The following is a 26,244-nucleotide window of genomic DNA, read 5'->3' on the forward strand; positions in this document are numbered from 1 at the left end:
TTATCTGAGTCTATAAAAGACAGTCTCCTTCAGTATCCCGCTCCTGAGACGCTCGATAAACTCATGGAGCTTTCTATTAAGATTGATCGTCGTCTCAGAGAGCGGAGGGCTGAAAAAGGAGCACCTGTCAGGTCTACTCCTTGTGTATTTTCCATTCCTGAAGACATAGAGGAGCCCATGAAGATGGGTCTCTCCAGGCTGTCTCCAGAAGAAAGAGCCAGAAGGCAAAACTCTGGTCTTTGTTTGTACTGTGGGGGTAAGGGACATTTTGCCCGTAATTGTCCGAACAAGTCGGGAAACGCCTCGACCAAGTGAATTGTGAGGGGGTTCACTTTGGTCTGCAGCTTATCTCCTCGAGTAACTCCCTGTTAGTCCCAGCTAAAGTTTCCTTTGGCAGCCTCAGTTCTTCGGTGTCGGCTTTTGTTGACAGTGGAGCTGCAGGGAACTTTATGGACTTAACGTGGGCCAAGGCCTTAGGTATTCCTCAGTTAACCTTGGGTAGGTGTATCACCATGCATGGTTTAGATGGGAGTCCCTTGTCCAATGGGGTTATTTCCCTCTGTACACCCCCTGTACTACTTACGGTAGGAGCTCTTCATTCCGAAAAGATTGAGTTTTTCCTTACCCATTGCCCAGCAGTTCCAGTGGTTCTGGGTCACCCTTGGCTGGCCTTTCATAATCCCATCATTGATTGGCAGTCGGGGGAGATCTCACAATGGGGTACCATCTGTAATAAGGAATGTATTACGTTTCCCGTCAGAATAGCTGCTGCCATTCCTGAACCCATTCCCGTGGAATACCAGGACTTTGTTGATGTATTTTCCAAGGGCAATGCGGACATTCTGCCTCCCCATCGGCCTTATGATTGTGCTATTGAGCTAATTCCTGGTGCCACATTGCCAAAGGGAAGGTTATATGCATTGTCCGGACCAGAAACTGCGGCCATGAATGAGTATGTTAAGGAGAGCCTAGGGAAAGGATTTATCAGGCCATCTAAATCCCCTTTAAGTGCAGGCTTCTTCTTTGTGGAGAAGAAAGATGGATCACTCAGACCTTGCATTGACTTTAGAGCTCTGAATAAGATCTCAATTAAAAATACTTACCCTCTGCCGCTGATTTCTGTCCTCTTTGATCAGCTGCGTTCGGCTGTGATTTTTTCTAAGATTGACCTGAGGGGAGCGTATAACCTCATCCGAATCAAGTCGGGAGATGAGTGGAAAACGGCGTTCAGTACTCAGTCGGGTCACTACGAGTATCTGGTGATGCCGTTCGGCTTGTCTAACGCTCCGGCAGTTTTCCAGGATCTCATTAACGATGTGCTCCGTGATTTTCTTGGAAGATTCGTGGTCGTTTACTTAGACGATATCCTGATCTATTCTGACTCTATAGAACAACATGTTACCCAGGTGCGTCAGGTTCTTCAAAAATTACGTGAAAATCACCTTTATGCCAAGCTGGAGAAGTGTGAGTTTCATGTCACGGAGGTATCCTTTTTAGGGTACATTATTTCCCCTCGGGGATTCTGTATGGAACCAAAGAAGCTCCAAGCCATCCTTAGTTGGGCGCAACCCACCAACTTAAAAGCAATTCAGCGCTTTTTAGGGTTTGCGAATTATTATAGAAGATTTATTCATTCTTTTTCCGACCTGGTTGCTCCCATTGTGGCACTGACTAGGAAGGGAGCGGATCCTACCAACTGGTCACGTGAAGCTGAGTTATCATTTCAGGCCTTGAAACAAGCTTTCGTCTCAGCCCCAGTCCTCAGACATCCCAACCCAGAATTGCCCTTCATTGTTGAGGTTGATGCCTCGGAGGTTGGAGTGGGGGCTATCCATCTCAGAAGGATCCGGACTCTCTAGAATTACATCCTTGTGCCTTTATGTCCAGGAAATTCTCTTCCGCTGAATCCAACTACGATGTTGGTAACCGGGAGTTACTGGCTATTAAATGGGCTTTCGAGGAGTGGAGGCATTGGCTTGAGGGAGCAACACATACCATTTCAGTATTGACTGACCACAAAAATCTTCAGTACATCGAATCAGCTAAACGGCTGAATGCCCGGCAGGCTCGTTGGGCTTTATTTTTTACTCGTTTCAAGTTTATTATCACCTTCAGGCCAGGTTCCAAGAATACCAAGGCGGATGCCCTGTCACGCAGTTTTCTTCCAGTTCATAATAACAGTCCTGTTACTCCCATACTTCCGTCTTCAGTCATTTGGGCAGGCCTCACACAAGATTTATTTACCCAGTTAAAGCAGCTTCAACATCAAGCTCCTGGAAATACTCCTGCTGGTCGTCTTTATGTCCCTGAGTTTTTGAGAGCTACTGTTTTGACTGAGTTTCATGATAGCAAAGTTGCCGGGCATCCGGGGACCTCTAAGACTTTGGAATTAGTCTCCCGCTCAGTATGGTGGCCTGGTCTTTCTAAAGACATTAAGGAGTTTGTTTTTTCTTGTCAGGTCTGTGCACAGCATAAAGTTCCCCGTTCCTTGCCCATCGGGCAACTTATGCCCTTAAATGTTCCTCTCAGGCCATGGTCTCATATTTCCATGGATTTTGTGGTAGACCTCCCTCTGTCAGCCGGATTCCGAGTCATATGGGTGGTAGTGGACCGTTTTAGCAAGATGGCCCATTTCATTGCTCTTCCCCGACTGCCATCTGCCCAGGAATTGGCAGTTTTGTTTCTCCGCCATGTTTTCAGACTTCATGGGTTACCCACTGATATTGTTTCTGATCGGGTTCCACAATTCATTGCACAATTTTGGAAGTCTTTTTGTGCCTCATTAAAGATGAAATTGTCTTTAACGTCCGGCTACCATCCCCAATCCAACGGGCAGACCGAGCGAGTTAATCAATCATTAAAACAGTATTTGCGTTTGTACTCAGCCAAACTCCAGAATGATTGGTCCGAGTTTCTTCCTTTGGCGGAGTTTGCTTACAACAATTCTTGTCATTCCTCCACTAATGTGTCTCCATTCTTTTCAGTTTTTGGTTTTCACCCCAGAGCTAATTCTTTTTTTCAACATTCCTCTGTCTCCTCGCTAACCTTAACCTCTTATCTCAGACTCATTTGGAGAAAAGTGCACCTTGCTCTCAGAAAAGCGGCATTTCGAGAGAAAAGATTTTCTGACAGGCTCCGGCGGCCTTGCACTTTTAAGGTGGGAGATAGGGTATGGTTGTCGACTCGTAACATTAAACTTCGACAAACCTCAGCTAGATTGGGCCCCAAATTTATTGGACCATTTCATATTATTAAAAAAATCAATCCAGTTGCTTTCCGGTTACGTTTACCAAGAGCTCTCCGGATCGGAAATACGTTCCATTGCTCCTTGTTGAAACCATACGTTTCTTCCAGTAGATTTCCTCGGAAGATCTCTCAGGGGAAATCACCAGTAGATGTACAGGGTCATCAGGAGTTCTTGGTGGAGAAGGTTCTCGATTCCAAATTGTCCCGGGGTCGGCTTTATTTTCTGGTGCACTGGAGAGGCTATGGTCCAGAGGAAAGGTCTTGGGTCCTGGATAAGGATCTCCATGCCCCGAGGCTCAAGAGGGCATTTTTTCGGGAATTTCCTCGGAAACCTGGCTTTAGGGGTTCCTTGACCCCTCCTCAAGGGGGGGGTACTGTTAGGCGCCGGGGTCCGCTCGTCGGTGCGGCCCGGCGCCTAGCAACCAGGGACGCCGTGCGCGTACAGCCGCCGGCTCCCTGGCAACGCTAGACGCCGGGCGCACGGAGCCGCACGGACCCTAGCAACGGGGACGCCACTTACGGACTGCGTTTCCCCGTTGCTGGGTTCAATTTAATTAATAGATATCTGTTTTCCTGGCCATGCAGCTTGGCAGCTGTATGGCATCTAATCCAATCAGCCTCCAAACAGCTGATTGGAGGACTCCTTGTTAAATACACTTCCTGGGCTTCTCACAGACGCCGGTAATAGCTTCCTGCATGCTGAATCTGTTTGCTGTGAGTGTTTCCAGTCCTGCTGTATCCGGTCGTTCCTGTTCTCAGTTGTCCTGTACTCGGAAGTCGTCATCTGTTCCTGGAGTCCTGACTGAGCACCTTTTGAACATCCAGTGGAGTTCGTGAGTCACGGCGTAGCCGTGTGTTGCGGCTTGGGCCGCTTTATTATTTGTCATTTATTATTTGTGTTTCGGAGCTTTTGCGGAGGATTCCGCTCCCACAGATCCACTCTGGTATCCAGCGGTGCTGGGTAGGAGTACGGACTAGTGGATTTTGGTTGTCCTTTTCCCTGGCGGGTTACCGCACATACCTCAGGTTTAGTCAGTTAGCTTGTAGCCCCTGGCCTGGTTGTTTAGTCAGAGGGCCCCTTGTTATCACCCTGTCTCGGATTTCCCTTTGTCTCCCATTAAGACCTGAGGGGGCATCGGAGTTGGGCAGACATAATCCGCCCTTCAAACGCGGCTGCCATGGGCTCAAGCAACCATAGTCTCGCAGGGGATTTCTGACAACACGGGCGAGACAACGGAGTTAGGGCGCCAAGGGCTACTTTCTATTCCCGCTCCCTTCCCCAGCATTCCGTTCCAGTGCTCCGGTCCTTGCAATAGGACCACCTCAGACCAGAGTGCTGGAATCATAACACTTAGCAAGTTTGCGGCTGTATTCTCAGATTTGCCTGCCTAAATCCTGTCTCACTGTGCAAGGTGTTCAGGTGTCAGTTTAGTGGCAGTAAGCTGAACCTGTGCACTGCAAGTGAGGATTAGGATTGTGGAGACTCTCCTTGTGTCTATCATTCCATCTCTGACCAAGGAGTTTACTGCCACACCCGTTGGTAACCCTTTAGGGTTTTGCTGGTGCCCTTAGCAACAGCATTTCGGGTTCTCTACGTATTAAAACACAACATCTTGCTTTTTCCATCTGAGCATTACTAATACTTGGGAGACACCCAGTTTCTTAGCCTCTGGGCTTCTCTGTTCACTTTGTGTTTATTTTGTTACCCTATCACCTTCTGTGTACGTAATGTCATATTCCCCAGTCTGTCTGTGAGTTCATTTGTTTTGCATCCCTATCCGTTCAGACACCAGTACATTCCTGCAGGCACTGGTGTGCATAACAGTTCAAACACCAGTACATTCCTGCAGGCACTGGTGTGCATAACATATTCAGCAGCCTAATACTCCTGTTGACTCGACAATTTAATGATTTGTCCATTAAAATGCACACCTCCCAGGCCGCTGGCGGAGCTCCCGCAGCAGCAGCACCTTCAGGGGTTAAGGAGCCGAAAGTAAATCTCCCGGATCGTTTTTCTGGAGATCGCTCGCAGTTCTTTTGTTTCAAGGAGAGCTGCAAGCTATACTTCCGGCTTAGGCCTCAGTCTTCTGGGTCGGAGATTCAGCGGGTGGGCATAGTGATTTCCTTGCTACAAGGAGACCCACAGGTCTGGGCATATAGGTTGCAGCCTGACTGTCCGTCGCTTAAAAGTGTTGATAATTTTTTTATGGCCCTGGGCATGTTGTATGATGACCCTGACAAGACGGCCTCAGCCGAGGCTAAGATTTCGATCCTTAAGCAAGGTCGAAGGCCAGTTGAGGTTTACTGTACGGAGTTTCGGACGTTGGCCCATGATACCCAGTGGAATGACCCAGCCCTGAGACACCAGTACCGAAGAGGTCTTTCTAACCAGATAAAAGACCAACTGGTACAATATCCCTTGCCTGATAGCTTGGATCAGCTCATGCAGTTATCCATCCGAGTGGATAGACGGCTGAGAGAGCGTAGGCTTGAAAGGGAGACCGAGGTTTCCTTCTTTCCCAAGGGAACCTCAGACTCTAAGGAATTTTCCGAGGAGCCTATGCAGGTTGGGGCTACCCGCCTCTCCTCGCGTGAGAAGACGCGGAGGAGACAGCAGGGGTTGTGTTTGTACTGTGGGAATAAAGGTCATGTGGTAGTATCATGCCCAGAAAAGCCGGAAAACTTCAGGGCCTGAGGGTGATGGGAAATATCCTGTCAGGCCAGAAGTCAGAATTTCCCAAGAAGACTTTTATCATTCCGGTGACCTTGAAGATCCTCGGTCAAACTGTCAAGACTGAGGCCTTTGTGGACAGTGGGGCCGACGGGGTTTTTATGGACCGCCAATTCGCCCTGAAACACTCTGTTCCCTTAGTACCCTTGGCATCGGAAATTGAGATTTGTGGGTTAAACGGGGAACCATTATCCCAAGGTAAAATGACCTCTTGCACTAGCCAGATTTCTTTGTTTATTGGAGCCACACACTCTGAAAAATTGTCCTTTTATGTGACTGTCTGTACTTTTGCCCCAATGGTGTTGGGGTTACCCTGGTTAAGGGCCCACAATCCTCAATTTGACTGGGTCACTGTGGAGATTCTTAGTTGGGGTACTGATTGTTTCAGGAGTTGCTTGAGCCTTCCAGTCAGGCTCTCGCAGCTAAGTTTGCCAGGATTGCCAGGGTGTTATGCAGATTTTGCGGACGTGTTCTCCAAAAAAGTTGCAGAGGTACTACCTCCCCATCGCCCCTATGACTGTGCCATTGATTTGTTGCCAAATGCTAAGCTTCCCAAGAGCAGGTTGTACTCCCTGTCACGTCCTGAGACTCAGGCTATGGCAGAGTACATTCAGGAGAACTTGGCTAAGGGATTTATCAGACCTTCACAGTCTCCAGTTGGGTCGGGGTTCTTCTTCGTGGGTAAAAAGGACGGTTCGTTGCGACCCTGCATCGACTTCAGGGAATTGAACCGTATCACGATTAAAAACTCATACCCACTGCCTCTCATTTCGGTCTTGTTTGACCAGCTTCGTACTGCCACCATTTTTTCTAAGATTGACCTACGCGGTGCGTACAATCTAATCCGAATAAGAGAGAGGGATGAATGGAAGACTGCCTTTAATACCCACTCAGGGCATTATGAATATTTGGTGATGCCTTTTGGGCTCTGTAATGCCCCGGCAGTCTTCCAGGATTTCATGAATGATGTACTCAGGGAATATTTGGATAGATTCTTAGTTGTATACTTAGATGACATCCTAATCTTCTCCCATTCCCTGGAGGAACATCGGAAGCATGTACGCTTAGTCCTCCAGAAACTCAGAGACCACCGGCTTGGGGCGAAGCTGGAGAAGTGCGAATTTGAAGTACAGCAAATCGCATTTCTAGGATATATTATCTCCCCAGAAGGTTTCCAAATGGAGGGTTCCAAGGTACAGGCAGTCCTGGATTGGGTGCAGCCCACTAGTTTGAAGGCGCTTCAGCGTTTCCTGGGCTTTGCAAATTTTTATAGACGATTTATTGCTGGATTTTCGTCTATAGTGGCGCCCTTGGTGGCACTCACTAAGAAAGGGGCGCATGTTGCTCACTGGTCTTGTGAGGCTAAAGCGGCTTTTGCCCGTCTCAAAAGGGCATTTGTATCGGCCAAGGTGCTGCGACACCCAGATCCAGAGCGTCCTTTTGTGGTGGAGGTGGATGCCTCTGAGATGGGTATTGGGGCAGTGCTCTCTCAGATGGGAGTGTCTGATAATCGCCTTCATCCCTGTACTTACTTTTCCCGTAAATTTTCGCCTGCCGAGATGAATTATGACGTGGGTAACCGGGAATTGTTGGCTATTAAGGATGCACTCGAGGAGTGGAGACACTGGCTTGAGGGGGCTAAGTTTGTGGTCTCAATTCTCACCGACCATAAGAATCTGGCATATTTAGAGTCAGCGAAGCGTCTCAATGCCAGGCAGGCACGATGGGCTTTGTTTTTTGCTCGCTTTAATTTTTTGATAACATATCGCCCTGGGTCAAAAAACATCAAGGCTGATGCGCTCTCGCGGAGTTTTGCTCCAATCCAGGAGACCACCGAGGAGCCGTTGCCCATTGTGTCCCCATCATGTATTAAAGTGGGCATTACCCAGGACCTCTTATCATTAGTCCTTAGAGCACAGGAGCAGGCTCCTTCCGGTAGGTCTTTTGTTTGTGCCTCCTAGGTTAAGACAGCGAGTGTTCCTGGAATTCCATGCCAAGAAGTCGGCAGGTCACCCGGGTATTGCCAGAACTCGGGAGTTGCTATCTAGGGCGGTGTGGTGGCCCTCGGTGGCTAAGGATGTGGATCAGTGGGTTCGGGCATGTGACATCTGTGCCCGAAATAAGACTCCTAGAGGGGTTCCTGTTGGCCCATTACATCCACTCTCTATCCCATCTAAGCCATGGACCCACATTTCAATGGATTTTGTGGTGGACTTGCCCAAATCCTCGGGGATGACAGCCATCTGGGTTGTCGTTGACAGGTTTTCGAAGATGGCGCACTTCGTTCCACTGGTTGGGCTGCCATCGGCCAGACGCCTGTCTGAATTATTTATGCTGCATGTTGTGCGTCTCCACGGGTTGCCACTTGATGTGGTCTCTGACCGCGGATCCCAGTTTGTGGCCAAATTCTGGAGGGCATTTTGTTCCGATCTCCAGATTTCTGTCAGCTTGTCGTCAGGCTACCATCCGCAGTCTAATGGGCAGACTGAAAGGGTGAACCAGTCCTTGGAGCAGTTCCTCAGGTGTTATGTCTCCAAGTGTCAGACTGACTGGGTTGCTCATTTGTCCATGGCGGAGTTTGCCTATAACAACGCGGCTCACTCTGCTACAGGGATCTCTCCCTTCCTTTGTGTGTATGGGCATCATCCTAAGGCCAATTCTTTTGACCCCCTGGACTCCACGCCTGGTGGTTCCTCTGTGGTTTCGGTCCTTAGAGGTATTTGGAGGAAAGTGAAGAAAGCCCTTGTGTCTGTGTCGTTAGTGACCAAAAGGGTTTTTGATAAGCGGAAAAGACCCTGCAGCTTCAAATTAGGAGACTTCGTCTGGTTGTCTACCAAGAATTTGAAGTTGAGACAGCCATCTCATAAGTTAGGCCCCCGGTTCATCGGCCCTTATAAGATCACCAGGGTTATCAATCCGGTGGCATTTCAGTTAGATCTGCCCTGTTCTTTGGGTATCAATAAAACATTTAATTGTTCCCTTTTAAAACGGGCGATTAGTAATCCTTCTTCCAGTGGAAGACCTTCCCCTCTTCTGATACGTGGCCAGAGGGAGTTTGTTGTTGAAAGGATTCTTGACTCCAAGATGGTTCGGGGTCGGCTGTCATTTTTGGTGCACTGGAAGGGGTATGGCCCGGAGGAGCGGTCGTGGGTGCGCAGTTGTGATCTTCATGCCCCCAGACTGATACGCTCTTTCTTCTCGCAGTTCCCCGATAAACCCGGTGGTAGGGGTTCTTTGACCCCTCGTCAGAGGGGGGGTACTGTTAGGGTCTCCTGCCCTGTGCTGCCACGTCGTCAAGGCAACTGGGAGACAAGTGCTAGCAGAGTAACCTGAGCGCAGCTGATACTCCGGTTCGGGTCTTTTGCTGTGCAGTGGTTACAGGCTCTGTGCACGGCAGGGGATCCGGTGCTGGTTTTTGTGCTCACAGTCTGTGAGGTCTGAGTGGGGCGTGGACAGCACCTGCTATATAAGGCCTCTTCTCAGGTTAAGCAGATGCTGCTGAATCTTTGTTGGTTAGTCAGTTCCTAAAAGTTAGCCAGTACTGTGTAGCTTTGTATTTGTTGTTGCTTACTGCAAATAGGCCTGGGGATTTGGTACTACACTCTGCCAATCCAGACCTAGCAGTAAGACTGGAGTCAGTCGTTTAACTTGCTGGGGTTCTTTTGCTACTCTGTGAACTTAGCAAGTTTGCGGCTGTATTCTCAGATTTGCCTGCCTAAATCCTGTCTCACTGTGCAAGGTGTTCAGGTGTCAGTTTAGTGGCAGTAAACTGAACCTGTGCACTGCAAGTGAGGATTAGGATTGTGGAGACTCTCCTTGTGTCTATCATTCCATCTCTGACCAAGGAGTTTACTGCCACACCCGTTGGTAACCCTTTAGGGTTTTGCTGTTGCCCTTAGCAACAGCATTTCGGGTTCTCTACGTATTAAAACACAACATCTTGCTTTTTCCATCTGAGCATTACTAATACTAGGGAGACACCCAGTTTCTTAGCCTCTGGGCTTCTCTGTTCACTTTGTGTTTATTTTGTTACCCTATCACCTTCTGTGTACGTAATGTCATATTCCCCAGTCTGTCTGTGAGTTCATTTGTTTTGCATCCCTATCCGTTCAGACACCAGTACATTCCTGCAGGCACTGGTGTGCATAACAGTTCAAACACCAGTACATTCCTGCAGGCACTGGTGTGCATAACAGTATGAATGATGATTAGTCTTACCTGAGCAGAAAACTCTTCTCTCTGTCTGTCTGTCCAGCTGCTGCAGTCCTCTGTACCTCCGGTGATAGATCCTGACATGATCACAGCATATGGGAAACGCAGCAGCCAATCCTGCTTACAAGTAGAAATTAAACAAGGTGATAATTGATTAGTTAAGGACTAAAGCCATCCTATCAGAAGAACCTGGAGGACAGCACAGTCGGAGGGATAGGCAGGTACCCAGCCAGCTCCAGCCTCTCCAGTTACAAGCAGTGTGACTGTCCAAAATACTTTATGACAATTTTCTAAAACCCCTTGTGATTGGCTGCCTAGAAACTGATGTCAAACATTCCTGGCAGACATGCGGACCACATGCCAAACACCCGGCTGACTAGTTGTGTTATAGTAAGTGACTAGAGCCTGATGACAATGTGCTTGTTTCCTCCTTCCGTTTCTGCTGCACATCGTGTCCTGTCTGGCACTTATAGATCCCAAACACATAGCGTGCTTCTATTTGTATTAATGTGGCATAATATACGTCTCACACCCATTTATGTGAGTAATACGGTATTACGGGTCTACTACGTTATGCCGGCTGTCGGGATCCCGGCACCCGGCATACCAGCAACAGGATCCCTACCGCTGGCATGTCGGCAGTGGGGCGAGCGGAAAAAGACCACCTTGCGGGCTTGCAGCACCACGCTATTTATTTTCCCTCCAGGTGTGTCATGGACCCACCAACAGGGAGAATAGTTGTCAGTATGCCAGCTGTCGGGATCCCAGCGCCGGTATGCTAAGCACCCGGATCCCGACAGCCGGCATATCAAATGCCTCCCGGTATTACACAGTGTTAGCGCTATTTTATTTATCTGTGTTTTACTGCATATTATTATTGTGAATAAGTTAGATCTTTTTAAATGAACCAGCTTAGGTAGTAAAGACCTATTACTATTAGATCAAAGAAAATATGCTCTGGTGTTAGACTGCCACATGATCGTTATATATAATATATCTGTACACACTGAAAAAACTACACTCCAAGTCCACAAAGGGTTTTGAAGCAGGCGTTCTTCTTTAGGATCACCATAAATAAAGGCCACTTAGTCACTTTAAGTAGATCCCCACAGCATGCAGAGTCAGTTGTGTATATGTGAGTCGGTTGTGTCTATGTTACCTTCGTGCTAAGGACCTGGACGTGACAAAACGAGAGGGCAGCCACACTTTTCTATTCCAAATAGATTGTGACATGGACCCAGGGGGTTATGGGAAAGGTCCTCTCCACGAACAGAAACTAGACGCTACCATATGGTGAGTCCCACACACCAGGATGACAGTGCCTATGTGACCAGAGTGATGTGACACACATCCTGGAGGCGTGACCTGCGTGTCCATGGAGACCAGCCGGCTTGCGGTCTACAGGACAGGAAACACCTGCGTACCAGCAGTGAGTCGGGTCTGTGTATGGAAATTAAAGAGAACAGTGAATACCACATTGATAGAACAAAATAAATCCATGATTAAAGGAAAACACCATATGAAATAAAAAAGAAAAGAAGCTTAAATGTATATTAAATAATCCAATGCGAAACCAGATGATTAGAACAATACATAAAAAGAGATAATATTCTAAAGTAAAGCCTCAAAAAAATAAAAACGCTGATTAAACAAATTGTTGCCACTTGTCACCACCACTGCAAATCTCTGTGGGCCTGATTCAGAGATAATGCTAATGACACCCAATGCCGGCGTCTCACATTGGCATTATAGTGTATTAGCATACCTCCCAACTTTGTAGCTGTCGATGTGACACGGCTCCCGTTTACACTGTATGGAAGGGCAGCGTTGGGAGATCATGTGATCTCCCAGTGCCGCCCCTGCCGCGTCACTAGCAGCGTCACCAACCCGGCAATATGCCGGGTTGGTGACTGCTGATGGGAAAGGGGGCTGCGACCCGTGCTCATAGCTGGAAAAGGGGTATTAGTGATGAGGGACGGTGCCTTTGGTGTCTGCGCATCTGAAAGGGTGTGTGGTTTTGTAAAAATGTGTGGCGCTTTGTGAAAAGTAGCGGAGCCTCGCAGGTCACCCCCCCCCCCACACACACACACACACACACAATAGCGTCGCTCTGGGGGGGTGCGGCATCTATTCGCCTCATCTTCTGTATTTCTCTCCACTGCAGGACACTGCATGCCGTGGGTGGGACAGTAGGACAGTCCCAGAAAAACGGGACTGTCCCACTGAATGCGGGACAGTTGGAAGGTACTGTATGTATTAGCCAAGGGATGTAACCTCTGTAGAAGCAGTGACATTGGGGGTCATTCTGACCTGATCGCACGCTGCCATCCATCATAGTGCAGTGATCAGGTCAGAAGTGCGCATGCACCGGCGCCGCAGTGGCTGACAGCCGATGGCTGTCGTTGCCTAGCAATCGCATCTGCCTGATTGACAGGCAGAGGCGTTCAATGGGCGGGAGGGGGCGGCACGGCGGCGTTCGGCCGCCGTTTTGTGGGCGTGGTCCGGCCAACAAAGGCATGGCCGGACCGTGCGGTGGGGGGGGGGGACCCAGGCAGCAACGAGTAGCTCCCAGTCAGCATGCAAAAGCTGCGCAGGCCAGGAGCTACTCACCGCTGTGCAATGCTTTTGTACTTCTGCAGGGGGGGGAGGCAGGCCTGGCATGCGGGGCGGACTAGTCCTGTGCTGGGCGCCCCCTGCATGTCAGTGTGCCTGATCGTAGCCCTTCAAAATTTTGCAGGGCTACGATCAGGTCTGAATTAGACCCATTGTCCTCTGCTCTCCTGCCTAATGTGATGCATTGCTGTGTGTATTGTGCTGTAAGAACATGTTGCATCATTGGGCTCCCCGCTTCTATGTAGCAGCATAGAGGGGTTACTGCTGAAATCCCCAGGGTGCATAGATCTGAGTTGTGAGTGGGTTTTGCCCAGCCCTGATATAAGGTAAATACATTCACAACAGGAGCACAATTTGCAGTAACACAATGGGCCTAATTCAGACCTGATCACTAGGCTGCTTTTTCGTGCAGCCTGCGATCAGGTCTGAACTGAGCATGCATATGCACCGCAACGCGCAGGCACGTCAGTCTGCAGCGACGGGATGGTGCGAGAAAAGGGATCGCACGGGCGATCGCAAGGTGACTGACAGGAAGAGGCCGTTTGTGGGTGGCAACTGACCGTTTTTAAGGAGTGTCCGGAGAAATGCAGGAGGGACCAGGCGTTTGAAGGGAGGGTTTCTGACATCAGCTCCGGCCCGATCACAGCACTGGAAGAGTAAGTCCTGGTCTGCGCAGAGACTTCACAAACTTCTGTTTGTGCAGCTCTCCTGCATATGCGATCGCACACCTGCACAGCGATTTTCCCCTCCCCCTGTAGGCGGCAACTACCTAATCGCAGGGATGCAAAAAACACACCCTACCGATCAGGTCTGAATTAGGCCCTATGTGTACAAGCCTTAAAATATACCACAATATGTGCTTTGCTCGACTATTGTAATAAGATGTGTAGGTTACTTAGAGTCTGACACCAGTTTAGGGTCTCAGCCAAATATACAATATTGTTTTCCTCAGTGTACACACATTTGTCATTAAGCAGAAAATACAGTATGTCCAAAAGTAGCTGTAGGTGGGTTCTGGCTTCTGCCAAGACCTGTATTGCTGTCATATTTTTTTCCTCTCCTCACTTGCCATGTTATGTAACTAGTCATTCAGTCTCACAGGAAACACTATAGCTTCCTACCACCTCATCACAAGTGGACCCTGCCCGATTTTGTTTCTGTATTCCATGTTGTTGGTTACTAAGCTGGGCTGGACAAATCCCTGGAGCATAGGCGTCGGAACGGGGGGGGCAAGGGGGAAGCTTGACCCCCCCAAACATGATCGAGGCGCAGGCGCTGGGGAGCGCTTCCTTCCGCATCCCCGTAAGCGGCTACAACTTTAAAAGCAATGTGCTGCCGCAGGCAGGGTGCGGGGCCCCTTCTGTACTGCTCGGCTGTCTCTTCACTGGTGATGTATTACTGGGAGGAGGCGTGGCTGTGGTCCCGGAATGCGACGCCTCCTCCCAGTAATGCATCACCAAAGAAGAGACAGCCGGCATGTACAGAAGGGGCACTGCACCCTGCCTGCTGCAGCACACTACTTTAAAAGCCGCCCACGGGGATACAGAGGTAAGCGCTCCCCTGCACTGATGAAGGGGAGGGGGGGGTTTGCAGTAGGGATGAGCGGGTTCGGTTCCTCGGAATCCGAACCCGCCCGAACTTCATGTTTTTTTACACGGGGCCGAGCGACTCGGATCTTCCCGCCTTGCTCGGTTAACCCGAGTGCGCCCGAACGTCATCATCCCGCTGTCGGATTCTCGCGAGGCTCGGATTCTATCGCGAGACTCGGATTCTATATAAGGAGCCGCGCATCGCCGCCATTTTCACACGTGCATTGAGATTCATAGGGAGAGGACGTGGCTGCCGTCCTCTCCGTTTATAGAGAAGAGAGTGAGACAGTAGAGAGAGACACAGTAGTAATTTTGGGGAGCATTAGGAGGAGTACTAGTTACTTGCTGAAGTGATAGATAGTGTGACTGTATATTATCTGACTTGTGGGGGAGACACTGACAGTGGGGAGCAGTTAGAGTCTGAGAGCAGGACTCAGGAGTACATATAACGTACAGTGCACACTTTTGCTGCCAGAGTGCCACACTGCCATTGTGACCACACTGACCACCAGTATAATATATATTGTGATTGTCTGCTTAGGAGTACTACTTGCAAGTTGCTGATAGTGTGACCAGTGACCTGACCACCAGTCACCACCAGTTTATATATATATATATATATATATATATATATATATAATTGTATATAATATATATATAATATTGTATACCACCTACCCGTGTTTTTTTTTTTTTCTTTCTTCTTTATACATACTACTATAGTAGCTTACTATAGCAGTCTGCGGTGCTGCTGAGCTGACTGTGTCCAGCAGGTCCGTCATCAGTCATTCTCATTTCGGTCTTGTTTGACCAGCTTCGTACTGCCACCATTTTTTCTAAGATTGACCTACGCGGTGCGTACAATCTAATCCGAATAAGAGAGAGGGATGAATGGAAGACTGCCTTTAATACCCACTCAGGGCATTATGAATATTTGGTGATGCCTTTTGGGCTCTGTAATGCCCCGGCAGTCTTCCAGGATTTCATGAATGATGTACTCAGGGAATATTTGGATAGATTCTTAGTTGTATACTTAGATGACATCCTAATCTTCTCCCATTCCCTGGAGGCACATCGGAAGCATGTACGCTTAGTCCTCCAGAAACTCAGAGACCACCGGCTTGGGGCGAAGCTGGAGAAGTGCGAATTTGAAGTACAGCAAATCGCATTTCTAGGATATATTATCTCCCCAGAAGGTTTCCAAATGGAGGGTTCCAAGGTACAGGCAGTCCTGGATTGGGTGCAGCCCACTAGTTTGAAGGCGCTTCAGCGTTTCCTGGGCTTTGCAAATTTTTATAGACGATTTATTGCTGGATTTTCGTCTATAGTGGCGCCCTTGGTGGCACTCACTAAGAAAGGGGCGGATGTTGCTCACTGGTCTTGTGAGGCTAAAGCGGCTTTTGCCCGTCTCAAAAGGGCATTTGTATCGGCCAAGGTGCTGCGACACCCAGATCCAGAGCGTCCTTTTGTGGTGGAGGTGGATGCCTCTGAGATGGGTATTGGGGCAGTGCTCTCTCAGATGGGAGTGTCTGATAATCGCCTTCATCCCTGTACTTACTTTTCCCGTAAATTTTCGCCTGCCGAGATGAATTATGACGTGGGTAACCGGGAATTGTTGGCTATTAAGGATGCACTCGAGGAGTGGAGACACTGGCTTGAGGGGGCTAAGTTTGTGGTCTCAATTCTCACCGACCATAAGAATCTGGCATATTTAGAGTCAGCGAAGCGTCTCAATGCCAGGCAGGCACGATGGGCTTTGTTTTTTGCTCGCTTTAATTTTTTGATAACATATCGCCCTGGGTCAAAAAACATCAAGGCTGATGCGCTCTCGCGGAGTTTTGCTCCAATCCAGGAGACCACCGAGGAGCCGTTGCCCATTGTGTCCCCATCATGTATTAAAGTGGGCATTACCCAGGACCTCTTATCATTAGTCCTTAGAGCACAGGAGCAGGCTCCTTCCGGTAGGTCTTTTGTTTGTGCCTCCTAGGTTAAGACAGCGAGTGTTCCTGGAATTCCATGCCAAGAAGTCGGCAGGTCACCCGGGTATTGCCAGAACTCGGGAGTTGCTATCTAGGGCGGTGTGGTGGCCCTCGGTGGCTAAGGATGTGGATCAGTGGGTTCGGGCATGTGACATCTGTGCCCGAAATAAGACTCCTAGAGGGGTTCCTGTTGGCCCATTACATCCACTCTCTATCCCATCTAAGCCATGGACCCACATTTCAATGGATTTTGTGGTGGACTTGCCCAAATCCTCGGGGATGACAGCCATCTGGGTTGTCGTTGACAGGTTTTCGAAGATGGCGCACTTCGTTCCACTGGTTGGGCTGCCATCGGCCAGACGCCTGTCTGAATTATTTATGCTGCATGTTGTGCGTCTCCACGGGTTGCCACTTGATGTGGTCTCTGACCGCGGATCCCAGTTTGTGGCCAAATTCTGGAGGGCATTTTGTTCCGATCTCCAGATTTCTGTCAGCTTGTCGTCAGGCTACCATCCGCAGTCTAATGGGCAGACTGAAAGGGTGAACCAGTCCTTGGAGCAGTTCCTCAGGTGTTATGTCTCCAAGTGTCAGACTGACTGGGTTGCTCATTTGTCCATGGCGGAGTTTGCCTATAACAACGCGGCTCACTCTGCTACAGGGATCTCTCCCTTCCTTTGTGTGTATGGGCATCATCCTAAGGCCAATTCTTTTGACCCCCTGGACTCCACGCCTGGTGGTTCCTCTGTGGTTTCGGTCCTTAGAGGTATTTGGAGGAAAGTGAAGAAAGCCCTTGTGTCTGTGTCATTAGTGACCAAAAGGGTTTTTGATAAGCGGAAAAGACCCTGCAGCTTCAAATTAGGAGACTTCGTCTGGTTGTCTACCAAGAATTTGAAGTTGAGACAGCCATCTCATAAGTTAGGCCCCCGGTTCATCGGCCCTTATAAGATCACCAGGGTTATCAATCCGGTGGCATTTCAGTTAGATCTGCCCTGTTCTTTGGGTATCAATAAAACATTTAATTGTTCCCTTTTAAAACGGGCGATTAGTAATCCTTCTTCCAGTGGAAGACCTTCCCCTCTTCTGATACGTGGCCAGAGGGAGTTTGTTGTTGAAAGGATTCTTGACTCCAAGATGGTTCGGGGTCGGCTGTCATTTTTGGTGCACTGGAAGGGGTATGGCCCGGAGGAGCGGTCGTGGGTGCGCAGTTGTGATCTTCATGCCCCCAGACTGATACGCTCTTTCTTCTCGCAGTTCCCCGATAAACCCGGTGGTAGGGGTTCTTTGACCCCTCGTCAGAGGGGGGGTACTGTTAGGGTCTCCTGCCCTGTGCTGCCACGTCGTCAAGGCAACCGGGAGACAAGTGCTAGCAGAGTAACCTGAGCGCAGCTGATACTCCGGTTCGGGTCTTTTGCTGTGCAGTGGTTACAGGCTCTGTGCACGGCAGGGGATCCGGTGCTGGTTTTTGTGCTCACAGTCTGTGAGGTCTGAGTGGGGCGTGGACAGCACCTGCTATATAAGGCCTCTTCTCAGGTTAAGCAGATGCTGCTGAATCTTTGTTGGTTAGTCAGTTCCTAAAAGTTAGCCAGTACTGTGTAGCTTTGTATTTGTTGTTGCTTACTGCAAATAGGCCTGGGGATTTGGTACTACACTCTGCCAATCCAGACCTAGCAGTAAGACTGGAGTCAGTCGTTTAACTTGCTGGGGTTCTTTTGCTACTCTGTGAACTTAGCAAGTTTGCGGCTGTATTCTCAGATTTGCCTGCCTAAATCCTGTCTCACTGTGCAAGGTGTTCAGGTGTCAGTTTAGTGGCAGTAAACTGTACCTGTGCACTGCAAGTGAGGATTAGGATTGTGGAGACTCTCCTTGTGTCTATCATTCCATCTCTGACCAAGGAGTTTACTGCCACACCCGTTGGTAACCCTTTAGGGTTTTGCTGTTGCCCTTAGCAACAGCATTTCGGGTTCTCTACGTATTAAAACACAACATCTTGCTTTTTCCATCTGAGCATTACTAATACTAGGGAGACACCCAGTTTCTTAGCCTCTGGGCTTCTCTGTTCACTTTGTGTTTATTTTGTTACCCTATCACCTTCTGTGTACGTAATGTCATATTCCCCAGTCTGTCTGTGAGTTCATTTGTTTTGCATCCCTATCCGTTCAGACACCAGTACATTCCTGCAGGCACTGGTGTGCATAACAGTTCAAACACCAGTACATTCCTGCAGGCACTGGTGTGCATAACAGTATGAATGATGATTAGTCTTACCTGAGCAGAAAACTCTTCTCTCTGTCTGTCTGTCCAGCTGCTGCAGTCCTCTGTACCTCCGGTGATAGATCCTGACATGATCACAGCATATGGGAAACGCAGCAGCCAATCCTGCTTACAAGTAGAAATTAAACAAGGTGATAATTGATTAGTTAAGGACTAAAGCCATCCTATCAGAAGAACCTGGAGGACAGCACAGTCGGAGGGATAGGCAGGTACCCAGCCAGCTCCAGCCTCTCCAGTTACAAGCAGTGTGACTGTCCAAAATACTTTATGACAATTTTCTAAAACCCCTTGTGATTGGCTGCCTAGAAACTGATGTCAAACATTCCTGGCAGACATGCGGACCACATGCCAAACACCCGGCTGACTAGTTGTGTTATAGTAAGTGACTAGAGCCTGATGACAATGTGCTTGTTTCCTCCTTCCGTTTCTGCTGCACATCGTGTCCTGTCTGGCACTTATAGATCCCAAACACATAGCGTGCTTCTATTTGTATTAATGTGGCATAATATACGTCTCACACCCATTTATGTGAGTAATACGGTATTACGGGTCTACTACGTTATGCCGGCTGTCGGGATCCCGGCACCCAGCATACCAGCAACAGGATCCCTACCGCTGGCATGTCGGCAGTGGGGCGAGCGGAAAAAGACCACCTTGCGGGCTTGCAGCACCACGCTATTTATTTTTCCTCCAGGTGTGTCATGGACCCACCAACAGGGAGAATAGTTGTCAGTATGCCAGCTGTCGGGATCCCAGCGCCGGTATGCTAAGCACCCGGATCCCGACAGCCGGCATATCAAATGCCTCCCGGTATTACACAGTGTTAGCGCTATTTTATTTATCTGTGTTTTACTGCATATTATTATTGTGAATAAGTTAGATCTTTTTAAATGAACCAGCTTAGGTAGTAAAGACCTATTACTATTAGATCAAAGAAAATATGCTCTGGTGTTAGACTGCCACATGATCGTTATATATAATATATCTGTACACACTGAAAAAACTACACTCCAAGTCCACAAAGGGTTTTGAAGCAGGCGTTCTTCTTTAGGATCACCATAAATAAAGGCCACTTAGTCACTTTAAGTAGATCCCCACAGCATGCAGAGTCAGTTGTGTATATGTGAGTCGGTTGTGTCTATGTTACCTTCGTGCTAAGGACCTGGACGTGACAAAACGAGAGGGCAGCCACACTTTTCTATTCCAAATAGATTGTGACATGGACCCAGGGGGTTATGGGAAAGGTCCTCTCCACGAACAGAAACTAGACGCTACCATATGGTGAGTCCCACACACCAGGATGACAGTGCCTATGTGACCAGAGTGATGTGACACACATCCTGGAGGCGTGACCTGCGTGTCCATGGAGACCAGCCGGCTTGCGTTCCACAGGACAGGAAACACCTGCGTACCAGCAGTGAGTCGGGTCTGTGTATGGAAATTAAAGAGAACAGTGAATACCACATTGATAGAATAAAATAACTCCAAGATTAAAGGGAAACACCATATGAAATAAAAAGAAAAGAAGCATAAATGTATATTAAATAATCCAATGTGAAACCAGATGATTAGAACAATACATAAAAAAGGTAATATTCTAAAGTAAAGCCTCAAAAAAATAAAAACGCTGATTAAACAAATTGTTGCCACTTGTCACCACCACTGCAAATCTCTGTGGGCCTGATTCAGAGATAATGCTAATGACACCCACTGCCGGCGTCTCACATTGGCATTATAGTGTATTAGCATACCTCCCAACTTTGTAGCTGTCAATGCGACACGGCTCCCGTTTACACTGTATGGAAGGGCAGCGTTGGGAGATCATGTGATCTCCCAGCGCCACCCCTTCCGCGTCACTAGCAGCGTCACCAACCCGGCAATATGCCGGGTTGGTGACTGCTGATGGGAAAAGGGGCTCCCGGCTGCGACCCATGCTCATAGTTGGAAAAGGGGTATTAGTGATGAGGGACGGTGCCTTTGGTGTCTGCGCATCTGAAAGGGTGTGTGGTTTTGTAAAAATGTGTAGCGCTTTGTGAAAAGGAGCGGAGCCTCGCAGGTCACCCCCCCCCCCACACACACACACACACAATAGCGTCGCTCTGGGGGGGTGCTGCATCTATTCGCCTCATCTTCTGTATTTCCCTCCACTGCAGGACACTGCATGCCGTGGGTGGGACAGCAGGACACTCACAGAAAAACGGGACTGTCCCACTGAATGCGGGACAGTTGGAAGGTACTGTATGTATTAGCCAAGGGATGTAACCTCTGTAGAAGCAGTGACATTGGGGGTCATTCTGACCTGATCGCACGCTGCCATCCATCGTAGTGCAGTGATCAGGTCAGAAGTGCGCATGCACCGGCGCCGCAGTGGCTGACAGCCGACGGCTGTCGTTGCCTAGCAATCGCATCTGCCTGATTGACAGGCAGAGGCGTTCAATGGGCGGGAGGGGGCGGCACGGCGGCGTTCGGCCGCCGTTTTGTGGGCGTGTTCCGGCCAACGAAGGCAATGGCCGGACCGTGCGGTGGGGTGGGGGGGACCCAGGCAGCAACGAGTAGCTCCCAGTCAGCATGCAAAAGCTGCGCAGGCCAGGAGCTACTCGCCGCTGTGCAATGCTTTTGTACTTCTGCAGGGGGGGAGGCAGGCCTGGCATGCGGGGCGGACTAGTCCTGTGCTGGGCGTCCCCCCGCATGTCAGTGTGCCTGATCGTAGCCCTTCAAAATTTTGCAGGGCTACGATCAGGTCTGAATTAGGCCCATTGTCCTCTGCTCTCCTGCCTAATGTGATGCATTGCTGTGTGTATTGTGCTGTAAGGACATGTTGCATTATTGGGCTCCCCCTTCTATGTAGCAGCATAGAGGGGTTACTGCTGAAATCCCCAGGGTGCATAGATCTGAGTTGTGAGTGGGTTTTGCCCAGCCCTGATATAAGGTAAATACATTCACAACAGGAGCACAATTTGCAGTAACACAATGAGCCTAATTCAGACCTGATCACTAGGCTGCGTTTTCGTGCAGCCTGCGATCAGGTCTGAACTGCGCATGCATATGCACCGCAACGCGCAGGCACGTCAGTCTGCAGCGACGGGATGGTGCGAGAAAAGGGATCGCACGGGCGATCGCAAGGTGACTGACAGGAAGAAGCCGTTTGTGGGTGGCAACTGACCGTTTTTAAGGAGTGTCCGGAGAAATGCAGGAGGGACCAGGCGTTTGAAGGGAGGGATTCTGACATCAGCTCCGGCCCCGATCACCGCACTGGAAGAGTAAGTCCTGGTCTGTGCAGAGACTTCACAAACTTCTGTTTGTGCAGCTCTCCTGCATATGCGATCGCACACCTGCACAGCGATTTCCCCCTCCCCCTGTAGGCGGCAACTACCTAATCGCAGGGATGCAAAAAACACACCCTAGCGATCAGGTCTGAATTAGGCCCTATGTGTACAAGCCTTAAAATATACCACAATATGTGCTGTGCTCGACTATTGTAATAAGATGTGTAGGTTACTTAGAGTCTGACACCAGTTTAGGGTCTCAGCCAAATATACAATATTGTTTTCCTCAGTGTACACACATTTGTCATTAAGCAGAAAATACAGTATGTCCAAAAGTAGCTGTAGGTGGGTTCTGGCTTCTGCCAAGACCTGTATTGCTGCCATATTTTCCTCTCCTCACTTGCCATGTTATGTTACTAGTCATTCAGTCTCACAGGAAACACTATAGCTTCCTACCACCTCATCACAAGTGGACCCTGCCCCATTTTGTTTCTGTATTCCATGTTGTTGGTTACTAAGCTGGGCTGGACAAATCCCTGGAGCATAGGCGTCGGAACGGGGGGGGGGCAAGGGGGAAGCTTGACCCCCCCAAACATGATCGAGGCGCAGGCGCTGGGGAGCGCTTCCTTCCGCATCCCCGTAAGCGGCTACAACTTTAAAAGCAATGTGCTGCCGCAGGCAGGGTGCGGGGCCCCTTCTGTACTGCTCGGCTGTCTCTTCACTGGTGATGTATTACTGGGAGGAGGCGTGGCTGTGGTCCCGGAATGCGACGCCTCCTCCCAGTAATGCATCACCAAAGAAGAGACAGCCGGCCAGTACAGAAGGGGCACTGCACCCTGCCTGCGGCAGCACACTACTTTAAAAGCCGCCCACGGGGATACAGAGGTAAGCGCTCCCCTGCACTGATGAAGGGGAGGGGGGGGGGGTTTGCAGAAGAGGAGACCGGCACCACGGGAGGGGGAGGAGGGGGGCGGAGGTTGAAGGAGAGGCGCAAAAATGAAATTCAAACTTGCCCACCCCTGCGTGAAATCATTCTGGCACCCCTGCCCTGGAGTAACTACCTATATGTAACACATTGCTGCTGGAGCCAAAAATTTAAGAGGTTTCCTCCCGATGTGACTGGACGCAGATATAACGCCTTTATATAGAAGTAATTCATAAGGAACCACAATAGAAGTAACGTTGTTAGATTTTATTACATTTCCTGCTTTATCTCTACAGAAATGGAGTCCCGACTGAAAAGATCATCTTGTGTGGGCAGGCCATTGGGACGGCAGCTGCAGTGGACCTTGCCAGCCGCTACAAATGTGCTGCAGTAATCCTACACTCGCGGGTTTTCTGTCCTAACATACGGAGGACCTGCTGCTGTGACCCCTTTCCCAGGTAAGACAATGCTGTGCTTTTATACTAAGTTGTTTGTTACCTGCGGATCTTCAAATGTAGGTATATACTCAAACGGAATCCGCGTATGAAAATGAAGTTAGAAAGGGAAATAATGGTGTAATACGTCCTTGAAGGGAAATGGAGTACACTCAAACGTGTGTTATACTGACAATTTCAATACTGGTGTCCTCCATCTTACTTTAAAATATGAAGATAGCGTACTGTACTCATGCAGTGGTAGTGCGTGTTACACCTATAAATGTATCTTTAACGTAGATCCTCCACCAAATGGACACCCCTTATATGCGCATCCATACCCAAAAGTGATGGTAATCGAAAAGATGGGGGCGTACCCCATTTATAGTTTCGCAAACAAGATGAATCCCATGAACGTTTCTTTCATTGTCCTTTTTCTGATAGACTCCCTCTATTGTTCCTCCATGGGATATAGGAGGTAATACACACATAAAGGAGGGTCTAATCAGGCAATATTTATGTAAAATGTATATATATTTATTAGGACATACACAAAAAAACTAAAATATCTTAAAAATAGACTGAAAAATTACGCTTATATGGTCTATTGTGACTGGTTACTTGGGAGATGGTGTGAAAAACTTACGTGACCTGAGTGTGAGTGCGTTCCGGATCGACTCTTCCTCTCTGCCAAGTATTCTCCAGAACCAGTAACAATGACTACATCATGGTCCACAGCTTCAACCAGTAACAATGACTACAGCATGGTCCACAACTTCATCACCGACGTGTTTTAACTGAAAGGTGTCTCCAGAACCAGTAATAATGACTTCAGCAAGGACCACAGCTTCAACCAGTAACAATGACTACAGCATGGTCCACAACTTCATCACCGACGTGTTTTAACTGAAAGGGGTCTCCAGAACCAGTAACAATGACTACAGCATGGTCCACAGCTTCAACCAGTAACAATGACTACAGCATGGTCCACAACTTCATCACCGACGGGTTTTAACTGAAAGGTGTCTCCAGAACCAGTAACAATGACTACAGCATGGTCCACGGCTTCAACCAGTAACAATAACTACAGCATGGTCCACAGCTTGAACCAGTAACAATGACTACAGCATGGTCCACAGCTTCAATCAGTAACAATGACTAAAGCATGGTCCACAGCTTCACCTCAGATGCGTTTCAACTTAAAATCTTGCTCTAGGTGTGAGGCTGTGGGCTAGGAGCCCTCTTTAAATACCTGTGTGAGTACTTCCCCTAACATCCAGGGCACGGATCAAGCTTTAATTAGTCCATTTTACTAAGTTATTTGTGACTAATGGTGCAATGTGATTATTCAATGTAGTTAAAACCTCTACAGGAAGGGGAGGGGGGAAACAGAGCAAGAGTGGGTACTGCCCGAGTATTAAAAAAATAAGAAAACAGTATGTAAATGTTGTGCGTTCCATCTCCATGGAACGCACGTGACTTCCGTGGAACAAAGATTTGGTTTACATCATTAATACAGAACAGGACCACCTGGACATAAATGTTTAGGTGAGACGCACAGTGCTCATCATGCGTTTCACCAATGATCTATACGATCAGTTCTAGTGAAACGCAGGTGTACGCCACCGGAAGACCTGGGTAGAAGAAGGTTATCCATATGTGTTCACATAACTTCCGGGTAATTCTTGGAGGGTTCACAGCTGATTATTCAAGGACATGAAAATGGTGCGTTCCACAACAGTGGAACGCAACCTGGGGGCCCAGATGTAACCTGCCTGTAATCTATAAAATATAAACAAAACACAAAACAAGTGACAGGTCAGTCTTTGAAATACCAGTCTACCCATTACATTAATCCATAATTGCCAACTTTCTGGCTGCTCTCTCTGGGAGGCCGGCACAGAAGGGGAGTGGGGCAGGCTCATGTCACAGCACAGGGGGCGGGGTGAGGGAAGGGCTATTTCAATTATACTGTACGGGGGCGTGTCAGTTACAATAACACATAACATGTGTGGGTATTCCCTTCCTAATGTTTCGTAAGTGTTCTGACATACGGTCCTTTAATTTCCTATTGGTCCTGCCTACATACTGTTTCTTGCAGTAACACTCCAAAAGATAAATTACATTGGTACTGTGACAGGTGATTAAAGTTTTTAGATCATAGTCCTTATTCTTCTGCTGAGATCTGTACTTTGGGTGTGACTGAGACCTGATCGCTGCTGTGCATTTTCGCACAGCGGGCGATTATCGATAGACTGCGCATGCACCACCAAACAACAACAGGCATCGACGAACAGCGACGGACTGGTGCGAAAATTTCAATCGCACAGCCATTTGCATGCTGATTGACAAGAAGAGGCCGTTTGTGGATGGTAACTGACTGTTTTCTGAGAGTGTCAGGGAAAACGCAGGCATTACCATTTTTGGGGAGGGTATGTGACGTCAGCTCCGGCACTGATCAGCCTGTTCTCATTGCACTGTAGGAGTAAGTCCTGGGCTGTGCACACTCTGCACACAGTGAAAAAATCATTAGATGGTGAGTGAGGTGCAACTGGATTTGCAGATGTCCGCTTTCTGAGGGATTTTTTGCAGCTCGGCGTACACATGCGATCGCACACTTGCACTGCGAATATACACTCCCCTTGGGTGGCAACTATCTGAACGCAGGACAACAAATTTAGCTGCCCAGCGATCAGGTCTGAATCACGCCCTTTTGTCACGAACTGATCACTCACCCCTGCGGGTTCTGGGATCCGTCCGTTGCCGGCACGGTCGCTCGCGGTGCTGGGCGGCCGTGTGGGGACGTGGTGTGGTCAGCGGCAGAGGTGATGCAGGTTCTGGGAGCAGGGCCAGCTCTACCATTAGGCAGCTTTAGGCGGTTGCCTAGGGGCGCCGGCCTCTGGGGGGCGCCACTGAATGAATCTAGCAAAAATCTGAAGGATGTCTCTGTATGCAGCCTCCTTCTTTTACACTGCGCT

The 26,244-nt window shown here is 48.8% G+C and overlaps 1 protein-coding gene and 1 long non-coding RNA gene across 3 annotated transcripts in view; one reads left to right on the top strand and one right to left on the bottom strand.

Annotated features, from left to right (window-relative positions):
* LOC134948634 (ficolin-2-like) overlaps nt 1-19,938 on the bottom strand; it is a 211,847-nt gene extending 191,909 nt beyond the window's left edge. The window contains exons 1-3 of one of the 2 annotated variants that reach the window (XM_063936735.1): nt 19,789-19,938; nt 18,636-18,746; nt 10,196-10,306 (exon numbers count right to left, since the gene is read on the bottom strand). In XM_063936735.1, the coding sequence (XP_063792805.1) occupies nt 10,196-10,306; nt 18,636-18,713 (189 nt within the window). In that variant the 5' untranslated portion in view covers nt 18,714-18,746; nt 19,789-19,938. Of the gene's footprint in view, nt 1-10,195; nt 10,307-11,348; nt 11,498-18,635; nt 18,747-19,788 lie in introns of those variants that run through there. The other variant, XM_063936736.1, reaches the window with a different exon arrangement.
* The window catches only part of LOC134948635 (uncharacterized), a 59,846-nt gene that overhangs the window by 16,203 nt on the left and 17,399 nt on the right, over nt 1-26,244 (top strand). Inside the window, exon 2 of the long non-coding RNA XR_010182989.1 lies at nt 23,129-23,290. This is a non-coding gene — a long non-coding RNA (uncharacterized LOC134948635). The remainder of the gene's footprint in view (nt 1-23,128; nt 23,291-26,244) is intronic.

The sequence above is a fragment of the Pseudophryne corroboree genome, chromosome 8 (assembly GCF_028390025.1).
Source record: "Pseudophryne corroboree isolate aPseCor3 chromosome 8, aPseCor3.hap2, whole genome shotgun sequence".
NCBI lineage: Eukaryota > Metazoa > Chordata > Amphibia > Anura > Myobatrachidae > Pseudophryne > Pseudophryne corroboree.